The sequence below is a fragment of the Ixodes scapularis genome, unplaced genomic scaffold, assembly GCF_016920785.2.
Source record: "Ixodes scapularis isolate PalLabHiFi unplaced genomic scaffold, ASM1692078v2 PGA_scaffold2__306_contigs__length_199485367, whole genome shotgun sequence".
Lineage (NCBI taxonomy): Eukaryota > Metazoa > Arthropoda > Arachnida > Ixodida > Ixodidae > Ixodes > Ixodes scapularis.
Window position 1 is genome coordinate 41408026 of NW_024609857.1, and position 26421 is coordinate 41434446.

At 46.8% G+C, this 26421-nt stretch overlaps 3 protein-coding genes across 5 annotated transcripts in view; 1 reads left to right on the top strand and 2 right to left on the bottom strand.

Annotated features, from left to right (window-relative positions):
• Positions 1–2313: 2313 nt before the first annotated feature.
• Positions 2314–10298, bottom strand: LOC120842227 (mitochondrial import inner membrane translocase subunit Tim17-B). Its single transcript, XM_040213254.3, has 7 exons — positions 10051–10298; positions 6778–6877; positions 5940–6003; positions 5626–5754; positions 3478–3513; positions 3326–3400; positions 2314–2608 (listed from the first exon to the last, which is right to left on the bottom strand). The coding sequence occupies exons 1-7, from the start codon at positions 10074–10076 to the stop codon at positions 2538–2540; spliced, it is 501 nt and encodes a 166-aa protein (XP_040069188.2). The 5' UTR covers positions 10077–10298; the 3' UTR covers positions 2314–2537.
• Positions 10299–10613: 315 nt separating this feature from the next.
• On the top strand, positions 10614–24308 carry LOC115326265 (ankyrin-3). Its single transcript, XM_029987070.4, has 5 exons — positions 10614–11792; positions 13337–13585; positions 14926–15213; positions 15688–16638; positions 20681–24308. Exons 1-5 carry the CDS (start codon positions 11622–11624, stop codon positions 21023–21025), a joined length of 2004 nt encoding a protein of 667 aa, XP_029842930.1. The 5' UTR covers positions 10614–11621; the 3' UTR covers positions 21026–24308.
• A 157-nt stretch (positions 24309–24465) lies between these two features.
• LOC8030389 (SWI/SNF-related matrix-associated actin-dependent regulator of chromatin subfamily A containing DEAD/H box 1) overlaps positions 24466–26421 on the bottom strand; it is a 38012-nt gene continuing 36056 nt past the window's right edge. For all 3 annotated transcript variants that reach the window (XM_029987067.4, XM_040501957.2, XM_040501956.2), the window contains exons 17-18: positions 26169–26275; positions 24466–24661 (exon numbers count right to left, since the gene is read on the bottom strand). In XM_029987067.4, coding sequence (XP_029842927.3) covers positions 24600–24661; positions 26169–26275 — 169 coding nt within the window. In that variant the 3' untranslated portion in view covers positions 24466–24599. The remainder of the gene's footprint in view (positions 24662–26168; positions 26276–26421) is intronic.

Sequence of the window (26421 nt, forward strand, 5' to 3'; positions counted from 1 at the left end):
TCCGCGCCTCGGCCACGGGAACGGGGGTAGAAAGCGATCAGGGAGCGAGTCCCCGCCGGCGCGTAGACGCGCTCCGAGAGGAAACCGAAACCTAGAAACGCGACCCAATTGAGCGTTTTTTCGGTAAGTCGTAAAATGGTGCACGAACCTTACACATAATCCTGGAATTGGTTGATTTTTGTGGTTTTCGATGATGCCCAGCAAGTTTCGAGTTGAAACCATGCCTTTAAATTCATAACCAAAGAGGTTAATTACTCAAATATAATGAATGACCTGATAATTCCGAACTATATGAATTTTCCTAAATGGGTCCCTAAGCCTAAACACAAACCAAAATTACCTTTTTTTTGGTACTCTGAGTAGTTTTTGCAAATTTGAATTTGCCGGAGTTTTGTATACATTGACACAACAAAATTGCTTATTTAAATTTAAATGGCACATATTCTGCCAGCATTCGAACAGCCCCAAATGTAAGCTTTTATTTTTTATTTTTAGTATTTATATTACTCATGAAAGTTTTATTAATTTCTTTTTACCGTAAAAAAAATATAAAAATAAACTGCATGGTCGCTCATTCTCCGCCCTAATGTGGCGCTAGCATGCAAAACTACTCGGTATCTTATTCGGAAGTTTCCCGTTGAAATTTTCAGAAAATTTCAACGGGAAAATGGGCCCCGTTTCTGGCTGTTGACGCTAATCAGCTCCACGTATTCGCGAACTTCGTTGGCCACTGTTTTGCCATTAAAAATTATCCGGAAATCGCGTACAAACCTTCTGACCAGATAAGGGCAAGCCCCGGAACTTGGACAACTGGTTCGGACCGCTCGCGCTACATTTGGGCGGAGAATGAGCATTCAGCCAATTTATTTTTGCAAAAAAAAAAAAAAAAAAAAAATCTTTTCGTTTTTTGGTAATTTTGTTTTAGGAAGGTTGCAAATGGATGCGCAAATGAAGATCATAAAGGATTAAGGATTCCAAGGACACCACGCAGAAAAACAACCACGATCCCAAGGAAAAGGGTACATAGAAATGTATATAAATGTAAGACCATCGTTGAACGACTTCTCAGAGGGAAAATTTTTTAATAATTGTAGAATTCTGTACTTGACTGTCTCGGCTCATATGCTTCGCTTTGAACCCACATGATGACCCACAAATATATTCCGATTAAAGTTAGAATACATATTTCTAGCTGTTCTTTTCACCAATAGTGCTGATGGTTCAGCAAGTCAAAAATACCTTGCATGGGATTAGTTCGCTTTTCGCCGTTTAAAGGGGCACTGAAAGGGTATTTATGCTCGCCAAGGTCTCTGTTTGTACATGAGATACGAGAGCCCAACTACTCGGAACACGAATTGCCGGTCGAAATTCGTTTTCTTTTCGCCCGAAAACCGCCGATCGAGAACTGGTCGGTTTGAGTCGCGCTCACTCCGTTCTCTGTGGTCACGTGCCGTTTTCTATGGTTTAGACACAACCACCAAAGATAATCGAAGTCGTGGGTCCTCTTCGGCACACACTCAATACTAGAAATGAACAAAAAAAATATAATACCCATTTTTTGTGGCTTCTCAAAAACTTCACTTAAGTTGATTGAAGGAAAAAAAAAGAAGTTGCCTAGTTACGTGATATTTTTTTTTTTTCTCCCAAGTCCAGTTCCCGTTTCAATCAGTTGCGTTTTCTGACTTTATCAACACATGTCGCTGTAGCGAGAAATTAATTAAATCGCCTGGCAAAAAACAAAACAAAAACAACAACGCATTTTTGGGGGTGTCAGTGTCACTTTAAATCATCGCCGCAAACTCTCTGGTTTCCGCGTAGTGACGTCGTCGCAATACGACCACCTGTCACTACTCAAAACACATCTTTTTTTCTTTTTCAAAAATAAATTATTTTAGAATCAATACAATTTTTCTTCAGCAACAATCAAGGCTCGTTCACACTTTTGACTGCTTCCGACCGCGAGTCTTAAAATCTCGTACGATAAAACACTGACATCGTCTATTCTTTATGCATCACTTTCTTTTGACAATGTTATGAACAACCATTTCTTAGAGAGTATGCACATTTGATCTTGCACACTGCAAAACCTTCGCTCTAGTGAAATGCAGTTTCAGGGTACCCTCAGAAATGGTGCCAGCATGCTCTCTCTCATCTAAGGACCATACTGTTGTTGCAAGAGATCCCAAGTACTCGGTCCTAAACAAACGCAAGTGTGTGAACGGGCCTTCACAATTCAGAGAATGCTCCAAAGTACCAAGCCACAGCAAATTAATACAAATTGTACACGAGTCATGCCGTCAGGTCGGCATCATATCTTGTTTCACACGCTATGAACAATAGTTTTATTCCGTTTGGTTGGTATCGTGGACACTTCACGGTGGGAGCTGAAAGTATGCACGTGAACCCATGCAATGTTCCATTTTCTACGAGAAGATGATGGCAGCAGCAGCAGCTGCGATTCCGAGGACCCATGTCCGCACAAGCGTGGTCCTTGTTCGTCGCAGTTCTTCGCTGCAGATTGGAGCATTCCTACCTAACTATTGGTATTGTGGTCCCCCAGGAAAAGGCGCTGCTCCTAACTGCGAGGGGTCTTCCATTTGTGGATTTACTGTAAAGGAAACGAAACAACAGTTTAGAATTTCTATCCCTGTTCCGCTACGCTCCCTGTTTCCGGAAGTAAGAATAGCAACGAAATCGCTACTCATGTGCACTCCAACTAACTTTGCCTGCGCACTTCCGACACAAAAACGAGCAATTAGTGCATATGTCAGCGTCCTAGCAAAACCGGCATCCTCGTGCGAGCGTGTGCAAGTGCCAGTAAAGAAGTTTGGCTGACCGGTACAGCCCCGATAGCCAAGTCAGTAGGCCTCTCCGTCGATCTCAGGTTTAAACGCATGCCTATACAATAAGGACAAAAGACCTGGAGATCACTTCCAGTTTTTGATGAAATTTGATTCCCAAAGGTGGAGTAGAAACAATCTGTCGACAATGTCGCTTGCAACGTAAGCAATTGCTGAAATTCAAGTCTTCTTCACAGTATATACATAAATATTTTCGTGAAGGGCTGTTCCTAAATCTTCACACCAGGGTACTTGTTCGGCATTTTCTATGCTCAATGAGTATGCACTAGATTATCGTTGCTCAATGCTGTTTTGTCCATTTGCTTATTGGGACGCTTAATGCTCGAAAATGCATCGTCGCAATGATACAATGAAACCTGCAGGCGAGTCGGTGACAGCAGCGCCATTTTTTTGCCTTGTATATGTGGCCTCGCAACAATCCCCCTTCTAGAACGCTCTAGCAATGGTGACAAAGGAAGCCTGACCTGGCTTGAACTGTTCGGCCGAAAAACGAGTGAAGAGAATGCCCACGCCTTCAATCAGGGCCAGGAGGACACCACCTGCAGACAGAAGACATCACCGCACGTGAGCCTGAATGCCCTAAACACCTTTCCTCGACCCCGGAAGATGGCCTCACCTATGACTGCCGATCCCACCATTGCGCCGGTGCCATCTGCCGGGAACAGAGGAACAGCGTAAGTACCAAAAAGGGGATGCAACGAACCGGTAAAATAAACCAAGGCATAACATAACAGGGAAGAAACGAGAACATTAAGCACCAGAAACAACACAATGCCAACAAACACGGGCAGTTGGAATGGAAGGCGCTTGGCTCCCGACTGCCTTCGACTTTGCATCTTGGCTGGTACGTATGGTGCTCCCCAAACACATAGACCTTTTATGTATACTCTCGTCCCCAGCCACCTAATAAACGTATCCGGTATGGGCGACGAAAAAATAATCCAACGTTTCAACCTGCAAATAGTAAAAAAATAAAGGGGAGGCAAAACGAGAAAGTGTGACGGTTACGCTTATAATCTAAATGCCTTCTATTGGCGTGGCAAAGGCAAAACAATGTTTTCGCCCATACTGGAAGTGACGTCAATTCAAGATGGCGGCGCACTTGCAGAAAAGGTCTATACAAAACACCCAAACAGTGTCTTATCTCATGGTAATGCTACGGTGGCAGCTGCCAAAGAACCGCTCTATGATGCAGCACTCATTGACGCAGCACTCATTGAAACAGCCAAGCAGGGGAGCTAGCGCTTCTGCGAGATAAAGAAGTTTGTATGTTCTGCATAAGTCTGGTGAGCACTGTACCATTTACACCACATCTCTTAAAACAAAGAGTTTAAAAATGTTTTTTTTTTTTTTTTTTCACTAAAGTTTTGTTTTTAAATGAAGAAATGCAATGTTCCTTTGAAAATTGCACCATAAACACAACAAACCAACTTTGGACAGACTTTATGATTTGAGATGGTCCGCCTCAAATCACAAATGCTGTCCAAAGCTGGTTTGTTGTGTTTATGGTGCAGTTTTCAAAGGGAATTTTTATAGAAGTCGGATGTTTGAACTCCGTTTTAAGAGTCTGTGTTAAGTAACGAAAGATTTTGTTAGAAATAAGTAAGATTTGTTTTAGAAAAGTCTATCTTTCTACAGTTCCGTCGGCATTGTTTTTTTATCTGCCTGTGTTTGTGTCCACATTTTTGGGCGTTTGCTCGCAGACCCGCGGCAGGGGGTGAGAGCGTGAAAGGGGAGTCGTCTTGTTCTCTCAAGCGCGGGGGGCTTCGAGCAGCCGCGGGGCTCAGTAAAGAAGAGTCGGACCCCGGTCGTTAACAAATGGATTGGGTTTCAGTTGGGGCCCCGGAACACCCCTGTCTTGGGCTTCTGTTCGCACTTGTGGCTTTTAAGCGGGTGTGCTTGTGTCCAACGTATTTCGCCGCTTAGTGTAGAAAACTTTGCATTTAGTCGACGCAATAACTTAACTTAGTGACACCAGCCAGACGGCTGAGAAAGCATGTGGTTACTCTACAGAGAATTTGGGTTTGACCGTTGAAGTGTCGGAGGGGGGTCACGTTGACAGCTCGCTGGTCATTGGGTAAGAGAGTACCACGTGACAATGGGCAAATTTGAAGTAATTGGCCCGTCTCTGGAAGGAAAGAAGGCCCCTACGAGTCTATAAAAGGGCTGCCAAGAGGATTCTCGTGGATTCAGCTTTTGAAATCAGGCAGATTCGGCTCTTGAGACTGGGGGACTAAAGTATGGGTTTTAATTTTGGGAGTTCTGTAAATTATTGTTGACTTGTTGTCATTTTGTTTTGAAAATAAACGTGGCCACACTGGCCATCGTAAACCAACCACGTCGTAATGTGTCCAGCGGGATCGAACAACTTTTAGTTTTTTTTCTTATTCCGCTTCCCGGGGGACTTCCATCGGGCAAACACCATCATCGGTCGTCACCATCCTGACCGGGCACCCTCTACCCTCTCCCCACGAAAAGTTGACTGGCGCTCTGCCAAACAAAATTCCAGATGGCACTACAAGTGCCATTCAGCACTGAATAGATGGTCTGATCAGTTCTACTTTTAATTTTGCCAACCATTAGCTGAAACAGAACTTAAGACTCTGCAATTCCATTATCAGCTATCTGTTATTTTACAATATCTACGTACAAAATAACACTGGTTAATTTTTTTCTCTTTGAAGCTATATAACTTGGAACATTTTTCATGAGGTCAGCTAACTCTTTTCACAGAGACAACCCCTTCGCGCGAGAGCTCACTTACTTCGGACTGCCAAGATGGCTCCCGTGAGGGCACCACTGGTGATGGAGTTCCAGGGGTCTTCCTTTTTGCGAATCTTCACCATTGTGCAGTCTATCGTCGAAAACAAGCCTCCCCAAACTGCAAAGTTTCCTGCAGATGACACCACAGCCATCACAATTAAAAGGGACAAGAACCATCTCTTCCAATGGTCGCCACATCCGACGGCTTTGGCTTTAAAGCAGGATCGATTCAAGTAAAAACTAAGGAAAAGTAAGACGTTGGAAGGACAGAGACAAAGCAGTGTTGCAGTGGTAGGGATTAGGGAGTACACTCACCGCCTATGATTGGAGCCCTCTCTTTAATGGCACCCAGGCTTCCCAGCAGACGACGATTGACTCCCTAGAAGCGAGTTAGCTTGTCAACATTTCGTCCATCGAAATCTCCACTAATCACCGTGAACCAACTAGACAACTACATGCACCCCTTGTTCTTTCAAGTGTCAACGTGACATAAATGGGGAAATCCTGCCAATGGGCACGAATAAACCGTGCAACAATTTAGACAAGAATCAAAGGAGAACACGACAGACTAAGCATCGACTCTTGACTCGACTTTGGGAAGTATGTGTGTCTGATGTGTTCTTCCACTGCCCTTGGCTAAACTTCTGTGTTCAATCACACGGTGCATACCACCAACTAGCCTGGCTTTTAACCTTGTTGCTGCCAATGGGCCCTGTCACGAGTGCTGCTTAATAAGCTACAGCGTACACATAAAAAAAACCCAAAAAACTCACTACTTTAAGAGGAAGTTGAAGAGGAGGCAGCTGAATGTTAAAACCACTATTGTCATTGTGAAAGCGCTGGGCAACGTTTAAAACCAGTGACTCGACGATTTGTGGTGGCATTAGATGGTAGGCGAGGAGAGCCGACTTGTCGACAGAACCTAGCTCTGAAAGTGGCTCTGGTCTGGTAACAGGCAGTTCTAATAGTGTTATGAACACTAACATGGCGAGAACGAGATCGTCCATATTTCAATCACGCACTGGTTGCCATTCGTCATGCTTTGGCTTCGTGATGCGCAAGACTCACGAAACGCCGAAAGCGCTATCGGAGGTGGGAAGAAGCTGTTTTCATCTTGTCAGAAACTATAAATGCAGGGGAGTAAGTTGCTCACCGAAGGGGCATTCCTAAATCCCTTGATGCTTTGAAACACAGCACCACCGATGGCACCCATCGTGAAGGCTCCACCGCAGTCGTCCACTATTCTCCATGGGCTGCGCAAAAAACATCAAAGACACTTCTTTTTTAAATTTCAAATATTGCCGATTTCTGTAGGTCTGCAGGGAGAGATACAATAGCTTTTTGATAAGCAGAGGAGGAAGGAAGTTATACATAGAATAAACACGGTAACAATACGTTGCCACGGTAAACTGACGTTTGTAAGCACTTTCTCGCAAAGCGCAACGACAAGTCGGAACACATATCTGACGACTTTTCTTCAAATGCTTCTACAGAGGAGGCGCCGATAAAAACGACCCAAGGCAAGTCATTCCGATCTTCGGTGGCTTTTGAATGAAAAGAATATTTATAAATGTGAGATAATTATTCCTTATTAAAACCTCGCGACCACCTCCCAGGATTTATGGAACTTTGCGAAGTTAAGGTGTTTAAAATATTGCAGAAAATAGAAAAATTTTCAGTTGTGCAAGTTTACCGATAACTGAGCTTCCTCAACAAAGCTGAAAAAGATTTGGCTACTGTGTGAAAAAAAAAATCTCTGATGGTCAGCCCTTGCATGCACTCTGGCGGTCATATATTATTGATGTGTACTCCAAAGCTGGGCGCTCTAGTTTTATATACAGGGTGTCTCAAATAGCGGCCAGGCTCCTTAAATCTACTGCAAAAATCTATTTCTTAACCGAACACGCCACGATTTTGTGCAGCGTTGCCCATAGGTGGTGCATTTTTTCTATAAAATTTGCAGTGCAAACTTTTTTTGCCCCAAAATTACTTTCCCGCAGGCTTGGGACTTCGCCTTGAAGGTAGTGGTTCCGGACGAAGAGTACTCAATGGGTTTAAAAAAACGTTTTATCAAGGATTGACCGCGGTCCCTTCCCTGGCATCCCGTCCGACTGACCAGTGATGTGAAAAGACTTCGACCTCTAAATAAATTCCATCAAAACATCACCACTTCTTCGTCCAATAAGGGCACCCCTGTCAGCACTGATCACATGACGTCACGGTGGGATGAACTAGTATTCTTGAATCTGTAGGTGTTGCATTGAACATGAAACTTTACCCACGCTGCTGTATGAAAGGGCAATACCATGGGCGTACCAACCGGGGGGGCAAGGGGGGCGCTTGCCCCCCAGTTCTCAGAGTCGGGGAGCAAGGTATGTGTTTTGCCCCCCCTGAAACAGCCGCCACTGGGCAAACACTGGCTGGCGGCGTCCAAGGGATACCAAGGGCGTCGCCCCCGGCCTTTGGGGGGGGAGGGTTTGGTTTGCTGCCCCCCCCCCCCCCCACTCAAAACAAGTTGGTAGGCCACTGGACAACACATACTTTCGTTGTAGGTGACCTCGTTGAAGACCATGCAGGCAGCTGCATTTGAAATTTTCGAGAAAAGTTGAAGCACATGAAGCACATGTCTTATCTTCTGTTACGGTTGAAAAATCTATACGGTGGCATCCCTGTTGTGACGGTCCTTCCTGCCGACTCTCCGCCTCCAACGCATGAATGGCAGTCTTCAACTTTCGCCTAGCATCACTCAAACAGAGACCTCCTGGATTGCGACCTGAGATGGCCGGCACAGGTACGAGCTCTCCGAGAAAGAGATATGGGCTGAACTTCACCGGTGAAAGGCGCCACCGCTCCCCCCCCCCCCCCCCCCCATCCCCCCTTTGTTCTTTGCTTTGACGCTTGTTTTTTGTATTGCATTTTTCTTGCGTATAAGTCTGTTAGGGCCTTATGCGGGTTCGCAGTTTCCCGCTCATTTTATTTCTGAACAACCGACTCCCTGACTGGCTCAGTATAGCTGAACGTAAAAAAATAATTAATTAAATAAAATATAAAGAACCTGGCCCATTCCATTCCCATTCCATTCCGGGCCAAAGTCATCTAATTCCATTCCCATTCCATTCCCCTGAATGTTGCCGCCATTCCATTCCCATTCCATTCCGGGGTCGCGAAAGTGCGGAATGATTCCGGAATCATTCCAACTCTGGAGTGGCAACTCCGCAACACTGGTAAAGATGATAAAATGTTGCATTTGCAACTAACATCGAAAAAGCTTGTGTTGGTTTTGAGTAGAAAATACTGTCTGCTATTTGACGCCGGCTCTTGGCGCCGTATGCTCTTTCGTTGGAGGCAGTTGGCGTCGCGACCGCTTACGCCATCTCTTGTCTCCCGTACCAAACAGTGCCCTATTATTTGAAGACCGGTGGCTTCGCTGCATTTACATAGGAGTTAAGCTTTTTCTTTGTTTACTTTTTCCTCAGATAAAATTGCTCTTTGCAAATTTTATAAAAAAAAAAAAAAAAGCACCACCTGTGGGCAACGCTGCACAAAATTGTAGCGCAAAAGGTTAAACCAATTTTCGCGGTCGACTTAAAGGGCCTGGATGCCATTTGAGACACTCTGTACATTGGTTCCGACGCTGAACTGTCCATGGTTGCTGAAACCTGGGTGCGAAAAGTAAAAACGTAGTCATCACGTGTGCAAATCAATTTCAATATACATGCAGGGTTAGACCTATACGGTATGGCATACTTGCCTACTAAAATCCATGTAAACCCCTTCCCTTTTTCTTTTTTAGACATCGTAAGCGGTTATTTGGCAGCCTCGAGTGTTGCTCCATATGTTGCTAATAGATCTAGATCATGCCTCATGACGTTTTCGACTATTCATTGAATCACCAATTTTGGAGGCGTGGTGACACATTGTTGATGATTATCAAGATGCTACGATCGTAGAATTTTCCCCTCTCTGTTTCTTCGTTTTACGACGGCTAGACTGCTTATTTTCGGGTTTTTTCGCTTAAAAACGAATACACAATACAAATTTATAAACTTTCGCAGCCATAGCCCTATCGGGGTATGGTTGGGAACACGGGCGACGACCGATCCTGGCCAAGAGAATTGTCGAGACTTGTCCTGAACACAGAGCCACCTTAGCTGGACTGTAGTCATTTTAACATATTATGGTTTACGTTCTTATCGGCCTTTTGAGGAACTCCAATCGTATTCGGCGAATAAACGGCTCGGGGTCACGAAACCTCTATATGACGCAATCACCGCTGAATGAAAGCGAAGGGCACTTCTGCACCGAGGCCTCGCACAGTAGACGTACTCTGACGGGGCCAAAGGCAGGCCGAAGGTTAGGGGTACCGAATGTCAGCCGCGGTATTATCGTCCGCGAAACGAGCACTCGAAGGTTTTTAATTCCTTACCAAGGTTCACGTGCGTACTCCTCCATGTTGTTTGTCTTGCGGAGAGGGGCGCAACGTTGTTAGACCTCAGACAAGGCTGTCTAAATCTAGCACATTACTGTAGTCGCACAAAAGCTCGTTGAGTCGCACCAGTCGCACACACGTTGGTTGCACAGTGGTTGCACCAAGGAGAATAACCTCCTTGGGTTGCGCAGGTCAGAGCCTCTGCTCAGGTTTATGCATAAAGTTAATATGTGGCTACACGCAAAAGTTCGTGCTAGAAAAAAAAAAAATCCTTAGGCCAGCGCGTTCACTTGTGCTTTCGGTTCTGACTTGCAAATATTTAGGAGGTTTAGAATCAAAATAAATATAACATAAGTATGAAAAAATGCAAACTCAAAGTGACCCGCAATATCATTTAAGATTTAAGTTTTTAATAATATTATAGAAAGTTGGTTTAACTTGGAAGACTTGCCGATAGGTGAGGCACTGTGTAATGACTGATCTCAGTGGTCTAGGCAGGCTCGTCCCTAGATTGCATGCAGCATCTAGCTGTTCATAAGTAGACGACGTCATAAAAAAAAAAAAAAAAAAAAAGACAACAGACAAGGCGACAGATGGCGCCACTGGCGCACATTTAGTAAATGTCAGCGTGTCAGCGGCAGAGCCCAAAAACGCGCCGAGGGGAGGGACGATGGTCCCGTTGTGCCCATCACGGATGATTTTTTTTACATAGCTCCCAGTTGGTGCCCCTTGTACCGCCGTGAATTTCCCAGCCTCTATTCGTGAGAAACTCTTGCCCGAAAACGCTTACGGTACGTTTCCGCGTGCACCAGATCTTCGTCCGCATTTCTGGTGAATGCGCAGCATTATATTTTGTCGCAATTCATGAATATTTATCGCGTCGGGGTGTGTGTTTGCAGTCGACTCGGAAAGAGTGTCGACGTCCGGGTTCCTCCACCACTGACCCCCTAAAACGAATCGAAAGAAAAAGAAACGAGTCGCAACGGCGTCAAAACAAGTGGGGGTGCGTCGCTATCTGTGTTGTACGTCTCGCATGCGGTGCAGCAGCGCGAACGTTTCGTTTGTGCAGAGCGGAGACTGCTACGCTGCTACTGACTGATCATGCTTCTCCGGCGGACTACACAGTAGCGGCGACGCAGAAAGTGGCTCGTCGCTGTGGTCGTGCCCGCGCGACCTCAGCAGCGGCAACGCTCGTGCGTCACGAACTCATTTCCGCAGGAGGGGGGAGAAAGTAACACAGCGAAAGAAGGGGGTGGGGAAGGGGGAATTTTGTTTTTCGAAAACAAGATCGAACCATGCGACCACGCGACAGACCTTCAAGTGGTGCGAACTTGGCTCGGGGCTGCGACGACTTCGTCGGACTCGGTGGTGTCGGCTGACCTGGAGAACGGAGTAGCACGGCGATGCTTCTCAGGTGGTGAACGCGGTGAACGTGCGCGGGCGTTCACGGTGGTGCAGTGGGGTGGTGGTGAGTCGCGGAGGTGGGTACGGGGGACGCAGCATTGGAGAGCCGACGACGCAGGGAACCGCCGCCCCAGGGCTGCTGTACCCTGAGGCTGATCCGCAGGATGGGTGCGCTCATCAGCAGCTTCTTCCAGACGGGGGGCCACCTGCTCTCGTCGGGCACGTCGGATGCCACGCGCAGGTTGGTGCTCGCGTTGCTCGACGAGATGCGTAGCAGGGAAAGCACGCACATCCACTGGTCCGCCATCGAGAGCTTCATCGTCCAGATTCCGAAGGTACTGCAGTTTCGTTTCGGCTGTGTGTGATACACGCTAGCAGCACAGGTACGGCATTGGTGGGCACGGCGCACGCGCAGTGGGTGTACTTCTGCACACGTAGAGCACCGCTCATGCTCCGTGCCCATCGTAGCGCATGTCCGTCTGCAGAATAATTCTGCAGACTCTATTAGTATTATTATTATTTGTTTGTGCAAGGCTGGTGAAATGCCTTACCAGATTGGAACAGCACATTGAAATATCAATACGGCTCAGTGTTTTCTGTATACGCAGATAAACGCTAAAAAATTAACCTCCGATAAACCCCACCCGACATTTACACAAAGGATCTTTTTATCTAGAGCTTTATTTTGTGTTGACCCGAAACAGCATGCACTGAACTGTCTGCGAAGCTGATTTTTTTCTTCGGTAGCTGGACCTTTTATCTCGTTCCCTTCTCTTATTGTTTTCCGAGTATTCGGGTCAAGCGTTCCCTGAAGGTTCGGGAATCCCATGCCCGTCTCCTGTTTTTCTCAACGTAATAAACATAGATTTTTTTGTTGTCACCGGAAATTTACACTGAACAACACAGCATCCGGGGAAAAAAAGTAAACCCCAGAAACACTCTCGCAAAACCAAAAGAAAAATAAATCCCGAAAGCAAGAAACCCCATATGTAAGCAATTGAAAGGAACACGAAACATGGGGTTGAAAAAGTTGCATTGTCCTCAGTGTCCCTCTGTTTAGCTTTTTTTTTTTTAAATTTATTTTGCCATTAAAGCTCTTGTTCGGGTTAGAAATGGAAAGGTGAAGAATGCGCAATAGCCGAGATTACGGTTATGTTTTTTTTTCCCGGCTGTTAATCAGCACACACAGCACTCAAAGTAAAGGTGGAACATTTAGATATGGTGTCTCAAAGTGTGGCGAAAGAGTTTGCACTGTTCAAGCATTTGTTCAATTACGTCGACGAGCGTCATCTAACAAATGTCGGAGATAATTGTCGGTACTAGCAGACTACAGGACGGTGAGGGACGAGGTTGTGGCTGCTCGTGTCACTCCACATGTGTCAAGCTTTGCAAGCACTATATAACTGGTTGTACAGAATGTCAGATTTGCTGCCTTACACCTTTATGCTGGTTTCGATAGGACACTGCGTGATGCTGTTAATGCAAACGTGACGACAACGCTTTTTTTTTTTTGCTGGACCACAAGACATTAGGCGTCATTGTCCAGACTCTGCCCTATATAAATGCATTCCACCCGAGGAAATAAAAGATGGTGGTCACTCGTTCGTCATTTTCTGCTTGAGAAGTACTTGTAGGGTTTGGAAGAAGTGAGTCACTTGTCGAGGATTGTTTTGGGTTGATCGTTACGCACGCCTTACGAGAAGAAGAAGGTTGTTTGAGCTCCCGTAGTACCTGATATTTATGTGGTGGCGAAATCAATTTAAAACTGCGAAATCGTTATAAAAAGGACAAGCTTTTGGAGCACAAACTTCCGATTCTTGCATTCGATTTGCTCGACTCTAGCTTTTCCCTCGGGTCTTGCGCTGTCGTTGACACGCAGGGGGAGAACATCCTGACGGTGATGGGTCCAGACAACTACAACCTGCTCCAGCGTGCCATTGGCTTCAACTGCGTCGAGCTAGTGCGCTGGATCCTCGGAAGGGGCTGTGACCTCAATCGCGGAGTGTGCAGCCTTCCCCTCCACATCGCCGCATTGCAGGGCAACGAAGAAATTGTGGAACTTCTCCTCAAGCACGGAGCACGCGTGGATTCCGAGGCCCGCATGTGTTTCCCGGGACCCCACAATCAGGTGTGGCCCTTTGACCTCTCAGGATTCTACTACATTGCAATGTGGGTGTGGCGCAAGAAAAAAATATGTGTGGCAAATTGGTGGGCAATTGCACTGCATGCATGGAACATTCAAGCATCACAAACGTTATATCATATTGTCTAGCAGCATGTCTAGCCTCTTCAGTCAGATGCCTACGTTCATATCGCTCTTCATTGGATAATTTAACGCGTGGCATGTGTACACTTGAAATAATAAACCTGGTGTTCTTCCAGAACCTTTTAACCCACTCCTCCTCTCCCACCCGTCAACCAATCGGTGTCGAAACCTCACGGCCACGCTTTTATTTGGGTGTCACTTTTGGGCTTCACGAAATGCCGAACACGGAGCAAAATGATGTTTTACATTAAAAAAAAGATGGACAAGAACACGAGAGATTGGGCCTGTTATGTTCATTATAAATATCATATAGCTACACGTGATTAACGTGTGAGGTTGCAGCATTGTAAACTCGCGTGCCTTTACAAATCTGCTGTACTCGCAGACCGTTCCTTGATCATTGCAGTTCGAGACGAAACAAACTTCATAATGCAAGACATACGGAAACGTGAATCGTGCCTACATTTCAGGACGTAAGGACTTATCCGGTCAAATCGGTAAAAACCGAGATGGCGGCCACTAAAGAGCTTTGAAGGCTGGGTGAATGGAAATAGAGAAGGCACATTTATTTTTACATGATATCCCCGTCATTGCTACTGGCAGTCTCGTGGCTGCCACAACGGTGTGAACATTTTCGTCTGATGCTGGTACTCTGGAGGGGGTTGGTGCTTAACCTATAATTTTTCAGAATTCCCAAGTTTGGGAAATGTTAATGGTGGGCACTTCTGCGGTATTTTATGGCAAGTCATTTGGAATGCCCCAATGTCGTAGCTGAAGTCGTACCAAAGTCGCAGCTAAATGCCTTATTTAGGTCTTTCGAAGTTATATTCTAACACTTTTATTTATTGTACGTTGTTAACCAAGGAAAGACAAAAAGCATGTCCTTAGGTTTAGCATATCCTGAATCATTGGTCGTATTTGCACATTTATTTGTATGTTTCTTGCTATGCTCTGGAGCCACTGCTACTGCCAACTGTACCGGGGGGCAGGGTACCGAATGTAGCTTTTTTTGCCTCTCCCCCTCTGCTCCCTGGAGAGGAAATAAAGAATTGAATTAAATCTCAAAACTAACATGCAACGGAATTTTAGGGGGTACTGGCTGTTCTTTAAATCCGTCTTGACGGAGCGTTCGAACAACAGCCAGGACACGCCTGGGTGCGTACGAGCAACTTCCTCACATGGCGGTGCTCATTCCGATACAGGTGTGCGAGCTGTGCAGCTCGGTGGGCGTGGCGTCGACGGACCGCTACTCTGAGCGGCTGCAGTCAGCCGAGTACTATGCCATCGATGGGGACCACTCCGAGATCCTGGAGCTGCTGTTAGCCCAGGGCGAGGACAGCTGGCTTCCCTGGCAGCAGAAACGGCCATTGCTGCACCTGGCCTGCGAGCGAGGTGCCTGGAACTGCGTGCGCTTCCTGGTCGCAGAGCGTTCTGAGGAGCTGAACCAGTGCTACGACGAATACTTCCCCATCCACCAGGCTGCCTTGCAGGTGGGTCGCCAGAGCTGTAGACGCGTCTGTGCCTGCCAACTTCGGTTCGTCTGGGCATGCGAAGACACCGTGTCCCCAAAAACAGTTGCATCCACTGCCGTTGAGTGCCATAGAAGTGAGACGCTAACTGTAAGCCATTGCAACACTGCAAATGGGAGATTTGTAGAGGTTGGATAGACAACGATTCGTTAAACACCCGAGCCACGTTGGTGTTGTGTATATTACGTGGTGGCGTCTAATGAAGAACCCTTTAAAAGCCTGGTGGAGGCAGCAACATTTTGCTTAGAGAAAGCCCTTAAGAAGTTGCTTTGTGGCTTTTATGGTGCCATCGAATAGGGGCTTAGCACTTTGGAATCACAATTAAACTCTCATTTTCGTCTTTGACCAACATGGCAGAATGCGACATACTCCGGTAACGTTTGGTGGCCCTCGCTGATGAGAGCATAGACAAGACCCGACGTATTGTCTCTGCAGGACAAAAAGTTCTTGGAGCTGCTGATCCAGTGTGGGGCCGAGGTGACCGCCCGTACCACGACCCAGCAGCTGACCGTGCTGCACGTGGTGCTGCTGTTGGGCAAGAAGTCTGCCCAGGAGACCCTGGCCGTGCTGCGAGTGCTCCAGGACCACGGCTGCCGCGAGCTCATCAACGAGCCGGACAGCTTGGGCAACACACCGCTGCACGTCCTCATTGTGCGCTATGCCCTGGAAGAGTCGCGCTACGGCTACCAGGAGCCGCGCCCCTGGACCAAGTGGGACATGCTGCACCTGGTCCGCTACCTGCTCCAGAGCGGCGCGGGCCCCAGCATCAACCGGCCAGGGAACAGCGCCCTTGCATGCGTGCTTCGTCACGTGCGCGACTGGGAGTTCCGCTACGAGCTGTTGGACATGCTGCTCCAGAGCGGTGGAGACCCCAACTGCGTCGGCCGGGATGGCTCGGCGCCCCTCATGGTCTGCCTGGTACCCCTCATCAACAAAGATCCCCTGCACTGCCTGTCTCACACCAAGAAGGTCTTCTACCTCAACTCGGTGCGGCTGCTGTGTCGCCACGGCGCAAAGCCCAACTGCAAGACGCGCAGCAACCTGACCCCGATGCACGTCCTCGTCTTCACGGCGGGCGAGTACATCACGCTGAACCGGGAGGGGGACAAGCGCAGCGCCTTCGCCTTCATCCGCCAGCTGCTGACGGTGCTCCTGCAGCACGGGCTGGACCCCAACGCCCGTTTCTCGCAGCGCACCCAGCACATCCTGCTGGCACTGCTCGACCTGGTGCAGAATGCGAGGCTGCCCTCGGACTTGGAGCACGTGCAGGCGCTGACTCTGGCGCTGCTCGTGCACGGGGCGGACCCGGACGTGCAGATTAGCTCGGCCGAACCGGTCATCTGCCACTCGCAGAGTTCCGTCTTCCTCAAGAAAGCCTGCAATCAGGTTTGTGACTTGCCTGGAGTCTCTCTGTGTGCAAGCTACACTAGAACCTTTCTGTGGTTTGTTTTTATGGAGAATATATCAGTCTTCAAGTGCCCGTACTGGTCGAAGTATGCTTGTCATACTGTACCAGTATGACAAGCATACTTCAACTTTGGCTTACAATATCTATGTCCTCGTTATATTATTCTTCTGTGTAGACAGGTTTTATTGTAGTTCTCCAATTGACATTGCGGTCGTGACTTGCTTGTACAACGCTCTAAAGTGAGTGTGAGCGAAATGGCAGATTTTAAAGAGGCTCTAAAGTGTATTTTGTAATCATTATTTTTAATGCGAAAGAATTAACTGCCCCATGGAGCGCCCCGGTGTTGTTTGTGACCGCGGAGAGCGGGCAACTAATGCAGGCGTTGTTTGTGACTGCGAAAAATGTGCAACTAAAGAGAGAGTGGCGCACACTTGGCAGCCCCTCTCTCCCCCCTCTTGGGTCATGTGTCAGGCGTGGTGAAAGAGAGAGGGGGGGTGTAATGTGGAGCGGGGAATTCTTGCTCCTCACATGTTCTACGCTCTGCTTTCAGCCATGTCGCTCCGCGCAGGAGCAAGCGACATGGCTGAAAGCTGACCTCACCCGCGGAGGAGCGGGCGCGCTGCCCGCTGTACTCTGCGCCGCAGACAGTGGGCACGCTGCTTGTAGGAATGCTTTTGCATTCCTACACGTAAGCAGTCTCAAGTGTATTATGGTGCGAATCCAGTCTGTACATCCTAAGCATGCTATAAAACCAAAAAGTACAATCTTGTGCAACCTTCTTCGTTATTGAAAATCTGACTAAACATCAAGATACGTTCCTTCTTCTGAGTTACGAGGTGGTATCCGAAAGATCCTGGACTGGTGTCATTATGTGGGAAATAAGAAAAGTATGTGCTTGTGCCGTTAGATGTAGATGCACGCATATCACACAACTTGATGTATCAAGTGGTGGGGTGATACCACATCCCCACGAGTGGCAGTGGCACAGCCAGGGGGGAGGCTTATGGGGTTTTAGCCTCCCCCGAAACCCAGCCGACCCTATAATATACACCTGCATATACACTGCACCCCAAGTCATGGACATCCAAGCCACCTCAGCCACCCCCCCCCCCCCCCCCCCCCAACAAAATCCCTGCACACACCACTAGCGAGTGGATCTATCAAGTTGCGGGCTGATAAGAAAGTTCATTCGTCGGTAGAGTGATAGTGTCAGAAACCGTCTGCGTTTTGAAAAATGAACGAAGAACGAGCAGCGGGTTTGCGTTAAGTTGGGTAAATCCACCACCAAAAACTCTGGAAATGCTTAGTCAGGTGTATGGTGATGCTGCTATGGAACGCAGTCAATGTTTTGAGTGGCATTCTCGGTTCAAGGGCGGTCAAACCTCAGTGGAAGACGGCGAGCGTTCGGGACGGCCACGAACCAGCACAACACTGGAGAATGTTGCAAAAGTTGCAGAACTGATTCGAGAGGATTGTCTCCGAACAATTCATGAACTGTGTGAAATGACAGGAATTGGTTAAGCGCAGTGCCAAGCAATTCTCACTGAAGACCAGCAGATACACCGCATTGCCACGAGGTTCGTTCCCCGACTCTTGACTAACGATCAGAAGCAACGGCGTGCTGATGTGTGCATGGAGCTTCGTGCCACCGCATGGGCAGACACAACCTTCATCAACAAGGTCATCACTGCTGATGAATCATGGGTTTACGGATATGACCCCAAAATGAAGTAGCTCTTTGTTTTCTTCCAATTCAAAATGGGCAGTCCACAGGGAATTTGTTCCCAAATGGCAGACTGATAATTCAGATTTCTAAAGCAACGTTTTGGGACGCTTGCGAAACGATGTCCGCCAGAAACGTCCTGAACTTTGGTGCAACAAAAACTGGCTGTTGCATCATGAAAATGCACCCAGTCACACCTCCCTCAAGACCGCAGATTTTGTTTTGGCAAAGAACACCATGGCAATAATACCCCATTTTCCCTAGTCACCCGACCTGGCCCCCTGCGACTTTGCCTTGTCTCTGAAAATTAAGTTCAAGCTCAAATGAGGTAGCTTTGACACCATGGACATAATTCAACAAGCGCAGAAGGTCCTCGACAGCTTTACGGAAAATGACTTCAAGAAAGTGTTCCAGACTGGCAAACGCGCTGGGACCGAAGAATTCAGTCCCACAGGGACTACTTCGAAGGGCACTAAGCCTAAACAGATGTATGATAACAATGAACCGTTCTATACACCCAGTCCGGAAACTTTCGGATACCACCTCGTATAGTACCTCAGAAAAGGGACATAATGAGGCGTTTTGGCATGCTTTAAATAAAATTAAAGGCCACAAGTGATTGTATTTTGGTTTTTTTTAGTGTGCTTAGGGTGCATAGATTGAGTTTGCATTCTAAAAAGAAGATCTCAAAATCCATCTTGGTGCCCCTTTAACCCCTTGACGGTTGCTGCTGTACATGTACGGCGGGGATTAGACATTTGAAAGTTTCTGCCTAGATGCGAAACTGGTTGCCCCCTGGACGGGCTGTTATCTGTTATGTCTTTTGGGAACTATATTTGTTTATTTGCTTAGTGTTTCGCCTTGCTGGGGCTATTTATACCTTCGAAATTTGAGCTCGGTGCATGTGATACACTTGAGATGACTGCTTCTGGTGTAGATTCTAGGCTCTTCTGACTCTTCCGATTTCCAATGCTTCTGGAAATTTAATTCCAGGAATAATAGCTCATCACCCAATGGGGAAGCTCTGTAAAGTAGCTCAGGTTTATAGTCCGAGACCTTGGGAATGTCAATGAAGGGGACCAATAGAAGAAAGGCAATAAAAGGAAGGCGACAACTTTTCACCCTCAATATTTCCATTCGATGCTTCTCAGCTGGACAGCTTGCTAGCACTGTACATGCTCCCATTATATAAAAGAAACAGAGAAACCTGTGCACTGACTTATTCCTTGTACAGTCGACTTGCATTAATTTGACCTCGGTTAATTTGAATTATTGTTTAATTCGACCCTGTTCAAAGGTCCCGGCAAAAGCCCATACTTTTCTATAAATAAAACTCGTTATTTCGATCTTGAAATATAAAATATTGGTTAATTTGACCCGAGAGGACCGGGGGTGGGCAAATTACAAGCATGATTGGCTGTGCGTAATGCACAAAAACAGTTTTTTTTTTTTTTTAAATTATGCAGTGGGCAAGTTACAAGCGAGATTGGCCGCACCCATTGGAGAGAAAAAAAAACTTTTTTGGATTTTGAAGCGCGTGCCAAATTGTGAAGAGAGAAAAAGGACACATATTGAGACACGGGACCTGGCCGGGTCTCAACACAAAACAACCATTGCAACACCGCCACCACTGCCTTGCATTGAACATGCGAAGGACATACATAGCCACTGCCACCACTGTGCGTTGGGTCATTATAAAAATGTTGGCCCACCTGATCTAAAGTGGTGGATATTCAGAATTTCGCACGCATCATTTGACTTTCGGATAATTCAATAATTTTTTTTCTTTTTTACCCATTTTTTTTTTTACTCACGTGGTCCGCAGTACGCAATGAAAAGGCTTGAGGTACACCTAAGCAATTCTTACGAGTTGTGAATGCCAAAGCACGCACGCCGCTCTTCGATCCCTTTTTTAATATGCGGCGTACAACGTGCTGACCTTGGGTGTAGAATGGTGGAGCATCTGCCTCGCGGACACGCAGCGCCATCGGGTGAGCGATCGTTCAAACTGTTATGTGGCTTGCGGTGCGAGGAAGGAACAGACAGCAACCAATGTCATGTGGCTTGCGGCCAATGGGAGCCTCGTTGACGTGCGCCAGCCAATGGGACCGAAGTGCAAAAGGTGCCGTTGGCTACCTTTGCACGTGGTTTCATTAATTAAGGTGCCGTTTTGCATGGTTTCAAAGCTGATGACGTTTGCTCGCTCCATGAGACAGTTAATGCTTTCGCATTAATAAAATATATTTGTAGTTGCAGAGCTTAGACTGGCTGCGCCTTTTTCGCTGTCTGCTTCGCAGGTGCTCTACTACTACATCCAGCTCATCATTGGCAAGGAGGAGCTCCTCAACGACCCTGAGGAACGCTTTGCCAGCTTGCTCTGGCTCTACTACGACACCATGGACCACCGCAAGCTCTACGGCTGCCTCAAGAACTTTGTGGGACAGGCAGCCCTGCTTCCCCCGGCCCGGGCGGCCAACCTCGGGCGCGTCCTCAAGGCCATGTACAGCCGGCCGCGGTCCCTCAAGCAGATTGCGCGCGTGGCCATTCACCAGGCCCTGAACCACCAGGTGGCCATGTCCGTAGGGAAGCTGGCCCTGCCGGGGCCGTTGCGGGAGTACCTGCTCCTAGAGTGGACGCCCTAGTCATTCGTCGGTGCCTCCTAAAGGGCGCCCCAGGTGCTCCAACATGGTGTTCCGGTCGCCGCCGGAACGCCCGTCTGCTGTGGCGGGACGTGGAACCGGCGGTTACTCTATTCCGTTTCGCCTTACGACGAACTGCGAAGGGCTTTGCGCACTGTCAAAGCCAATCCAATGATGCGCGACTGTCACACGACACGTTTGCAGTGCCGGATCGGCTGGGATGGCTTGTAGCGTGCACTGCGGTCCATCGTAAGGTTTAAATGGAGTATACATAAGATCGTAGAGTGGTAGCACTTATTAGCAGGTATGGCTCGACAGATGGATTTCACCTGCCGTTTCGTCGAACCGCCGGCGGAGGATGGGTGTTTGTGTCGAAGTAGCATGCACCAACACTGCCCCCCTCGTCGCTTCAAAGAATGAAGACAACATTCGTCTATCCACCTGTGCTCGTCGTCAGTTCTGGAAAAAAAACAAAAAAAAAACAACAGGTTTTGGCCCTAGTTTAGATACTGCACAAAGTCGTTCTCGAAAGATTTGGTTGTTGTAGGCAAATACGATGCTTTTTGCATTTGGAAACAAACGACTGATCTTAAGTGCACCTACAAGTACCTTAATTTGCCACGTAGAGGGAAATTAGCAGTGCTCAACAGGAGCCAAACTTTTTGCATTGCGGTTCTTGACGCAAAAACAAGTACAATAGCTTTTCGAGGGCTGAACAAGGGGCACCACGTGAAAACTTGCACCTAAATCCATACCGTGTTCAAGACTGTCGTAGAAGTTGCATTTTGAAGTGTATGAAAAAGTGAAAACGCTGAATTGTGCCATGGAAATAAGACTGGCAAGCTAAAAGAATTCGTGATGGAAGCCCAAGGTTTTCTTTGTGAATGTTAGACGGAGACTGTGAGATCAATCCACTAGCACAGAGGTTCGCAAACTTCTTCGATCTCAAGGATCTGCTTTCAATGGAAACCGAAGAACCTCAGTCTTGGCATTGATGTAGTAAAGCAGTGCAGAACTCGAGACCTCATAAACAATGCATATACTAGGAAGTGTGGGGCTCATAGCTATGCGTCGATGGCTGGCTCGGATCAGCTAACATAGTGCTTAAACTGGAAACACCTCTTGCCTTGGGGCAGAGGCTGTTAAAGAAAATTTTGAGCTCGGAAAACCCACGAGGCTGCTCCAGGAAACTCCTGAATACCTAGGGACTCGGTTTGAGGACACTACCAAAACACTGTTCCGCTGGACCAGCATGTGACATGCAGCCAAAACTACAATAGGTTGTCTGCATCCCAAAACGGACTGGGGTCTCGATCTACCCGGCAAGCAGTCGGCAGTAGTGAGGACCATCCATAGACCCTAGTTCGATCTGGTCTTGATGTGTAAAACAACAGGAGGTGATCTTCACTGTCCATTTGTGTCAAACCATGCTGCGATTGTTTTGGGATACCCGTTGGCCGCTGCTCTACCGAGCTCCGTCCTGTGCTAAGCGAGTGCACATAGCCTTTGGGAAAAGAGTTGGGCTTAAAAAGCGATCAAGGAAGTGAAGCTTGTACAGTCGAATCTCGTTAATTCAAACTCACGGACACTTCAAACTAACATGCAAGTCTTGTCTTATTTGTTTCTAGGGAGACAACTCCCGGTAGTTCAAAATTTGCATTATTCAAACAAAGTTTTGGTCCTCCTCAGGTTCAAATTAACGAGATTTTACTGTATTAAATTGGGGTGGATAGGGTGCCTTAATAATGTGTACAAGTTTGTAGGGCGATGACATCGAACAATTTCGGGCCCCGACATCTCTCCCGGCTCATGTTCTTATAGTTTTGACCTTTGCTAACGTTAGCATTTGGCTTAACGCTACTTTTCACTATTTACCCCATGATCGCATGCTGCCGGCTTCGGATACTACTACAAAGAGCGGCACTCTCCTCAAAAGAGCATTGAGGAACCTCAAAAGTGGGCTACCCCCGACAAAATATAAAAAATAAAGCTGACAAATTTTGATGGCTTTATTCTGCTCACCTTGTATGGCAGGGTCGGAACAATGTGCGATCACTCAAACAGCCGAGCTGATGCAGCAAACGTATGGAAGTTGTGACATTTTAAGAAATGTAGAATTGTTAAAAAAAAGGGGAAAAAACTGCCAGTACAACATTGATTTGCATAACCGAGACAATAGCTATCAAAAGGCTGGACCATGTGATGTCATTTTTCTGTCTAGGTTAAAATATTTACAAAACAAAAAGAAACGCTCCAGAAACTGTCAAATCATCTTCCTGAAAATCTGAGAAGGCGTCTGTCGGATACTGTTATGCTGCTCCCAATTTTTAAGGGGGATCTGGTTAGGCATCGAAAGACGTTTGGCCAGCTTGTTTAGGCGATTTTTTTTTACATGAAGCACCAGTATGTAAAAGTAGACAAAAAAAAAAATGGCCTAGCCAGTGCCAAATGCAGTGGTGCCATTTTTTGAGGGAAGTTGTAACTTGGGGTTCACACTTTAACTATTTTGTTTGTGCTCTTTGGAGTTCACCCTTTAATGGACAGTGTAAATGGAAGGGAACACTTGGCACCACTGATGCACGAAGTCAAAGACTGCAGGGATGAATGGCTTTTTCAATAGCATGGCCACTTTGCAACGTCGGATACCGTAGTTCCGCATTACGGAACAATATCTAACACAAGGTCTAAAAATAAAAAATAAAAAACACATGCACTGCCTAGCTGGAAAAAAAAAAAGCGTCCTTCCCATTTCTTGCCATGTTTGGCAGTTTGCAGTTTTATATGTACAAGTAAAAAGAAAAGTTATACACAAGCTGGTCTTGTCCATGTTGTGCATGTTGTTAACATGAGTTTTATTGCCCCTCCCCCTGCCCTCCAATCTTTCTCTATCTTTTTTTTTGGGGGGAAGGGGGGGGGGGGGGGGGGCAATGGCACACTTGTGCAGGGCTGTGAGGTTTGTTACAGTGTTCTGCATATCTTTGGTAGGTCTATTTATTTCCGCAGGTAAGGCGGTACGGGCTATATCTTGTCATATTACTTGTAAGGTAAAAGGCAAGAAAACAAGTGTTTTGTACGCTGCCAATTGTGTATTAAAAAAAAAAAAAGTGTCGGAACCAGACATGCATGTAAACAAAACTAAAGTGTCGTATCGACAGATTGTTACCTATGTTTGTAACTGGTGTGCCTGTTCGTGGCTGGTAAAAAAAAAAAAAAAAAACTGCAATATGGTATCATAACGAATGCACAAATGCCAATTAAAAAAAAAAGGGTACTTGCTCTCATCAAACTCTGTGTCGAGTTTCTTTTTCTGACAACATCCAGTGCCCTTCGTACAATACCCGAGACACTCGTTTGCCGAATACGTCCTTCAGGCAACCCTAACGTGTAGGTAACATTGCAGCACTGTACAAATCAACTTGAAAAGAATGTTACAAAGACGCCAGTTCGGTTTTGTTGGAAAACTTTTATGACCGTAAAATACGAGTAACCTATAGCAACATTGTACAACCTGCTGGAGAGGCAGCCTTTTGCGTTCAGTGGGACAATTGTACAAAGCAATTTAAAAACAACTTTAGACCTAGTTTCCCAAGGCAGACTTGAGGAGTTGGGCCACACTGATGGAGTCCATGTCTTCGTTGACTAACACAAAAAAAGAAAAAAAAAGAGGTTAAGGTCGTGAAGGACCACAAATATGTACACACCTACTCGTAACAAGTATCTGACTTGCAAGCGGCACACACCCTATGTAGCCTACCATAGAGGCGCCAGACACACTCTATACTAACATCACTTCAGCCATTTTGTTGCATAGGAGTCAGTGTTGCGAGTACCTGCAGGAAGCGCTTTCCATCCTGCATGCTTCAGTAGTTTATGGTGGAGGAAAATCTCCTAACACTGTCAATACTCAAGTCAGTTCTTCCAAACGATAACTACAGTATACTAGAATACGGTTTACTGTTGGGACTAAAGTGGTTTGCCCGAGGCATGTGACGTTGATCGCGACGGGTGTCAACTAGCAACTAACGCGCAAAATGAATACAATAACTTGGAGGACTGCAGTAACTTTCTACGGCCATAATGACTGCAGGGCACTGTCTGCATGTACAACCTCATGAGCTCCCACTGGTGAGCCGCACAGGTCCCGACACTACCCCCTATTCTAGTACACTGCACCATAATTGTCATCTATGCCGTCCATGCGGCTCTAAGCAACAAAATGATGGCACTAATGAGCCACTGGCGCACACGTAAATGTCACGCGACATGAAAGGGTGAATGACAGTCGTTGTGATGTCGGACAATGGGGCAAAAATGTTCCGAAGCTCTGAACATAAACGCAACACTAACCAAGGTAAAACTAGCAGAAAAAACTTAAAAAAAAAGAAAGAAAAAAAAAAAAAAAAGAAAACCTTTTGGAATCTTTTGGGGAACAGACATTGCTTTGTTAAAAGAGACCTGGTCTCTCGGCGAGCCGTCAGCCGCCACTTCAAAGCCTTCAGGAGGTCCTTCTTCCAAGACACACTGAGCAAAGCTCTTGAGTGGCTTTAACCTGCCCAATGCAGGGACGGCCGTCATTTGGCTAATGTCGTGTTCAGTAAGGTTAACAAAAAAAAAACTTTCAGCCTTTCCACTCGGGTGAAGAAGGAAGACCAGCGAAGCTGTACTATGGTGGGACGCCGCCTAGAGGACGACGTCTAGGACGACCTCAAGGACGACGTCTAGAACGGCCTCGAGGACAACTTCTCGGACGACCTCAAGGACGACCTCGAGGATGATTTCTTGGACGACGCCTAGAGAAATTCAGCCTTTCCACTCTGGTGAAAACCAGAGTGGAAGGGCTGGAAAAGTTGCCGCCATCTATGAGCAACGGCAGCAACCAAAAAACTGCAAGCTGATTGTCTGGTTGCTGCCATCACTCATAAAAGCCAGTAGCTGTCCTGAGTTTTGGGTCAACATTTATTTGGTGACGGACACGAAACTGGGGAAACTAGCCCTTAACAGCTCTGCTGTAAGACAGATGAATTTGCCAAATTTGCATTCGATAAATACATTAGTTTATTCTGTTGCAAAGCAATGCCTGATATCACTTTATTTGGAGGCGGAAGCTGACTTGCACAAGAGATCTGAATGTGAAACAAACCCTTACCAGTTTCTTCGGTGATGTCTTTTTCTAGCTTCAATTTCTCCTTGGCAATGGCTAAGATTCCTTCCTCGATTGTGTCCTTGCTGACAAACTTAATGACAAACACGTCCCTGCGGCAAAAAGAGAATGAGTGACACTGTGGCCTAGCTTACAAGGAAAATAGGTTGCCTCGTAACACCTGCTCCTCCTCCAAGTTCAGTTGTATGTCCCGCGACACCGTTGGCGCACACACGCCGCCACCAGTTTTCTTCATTTC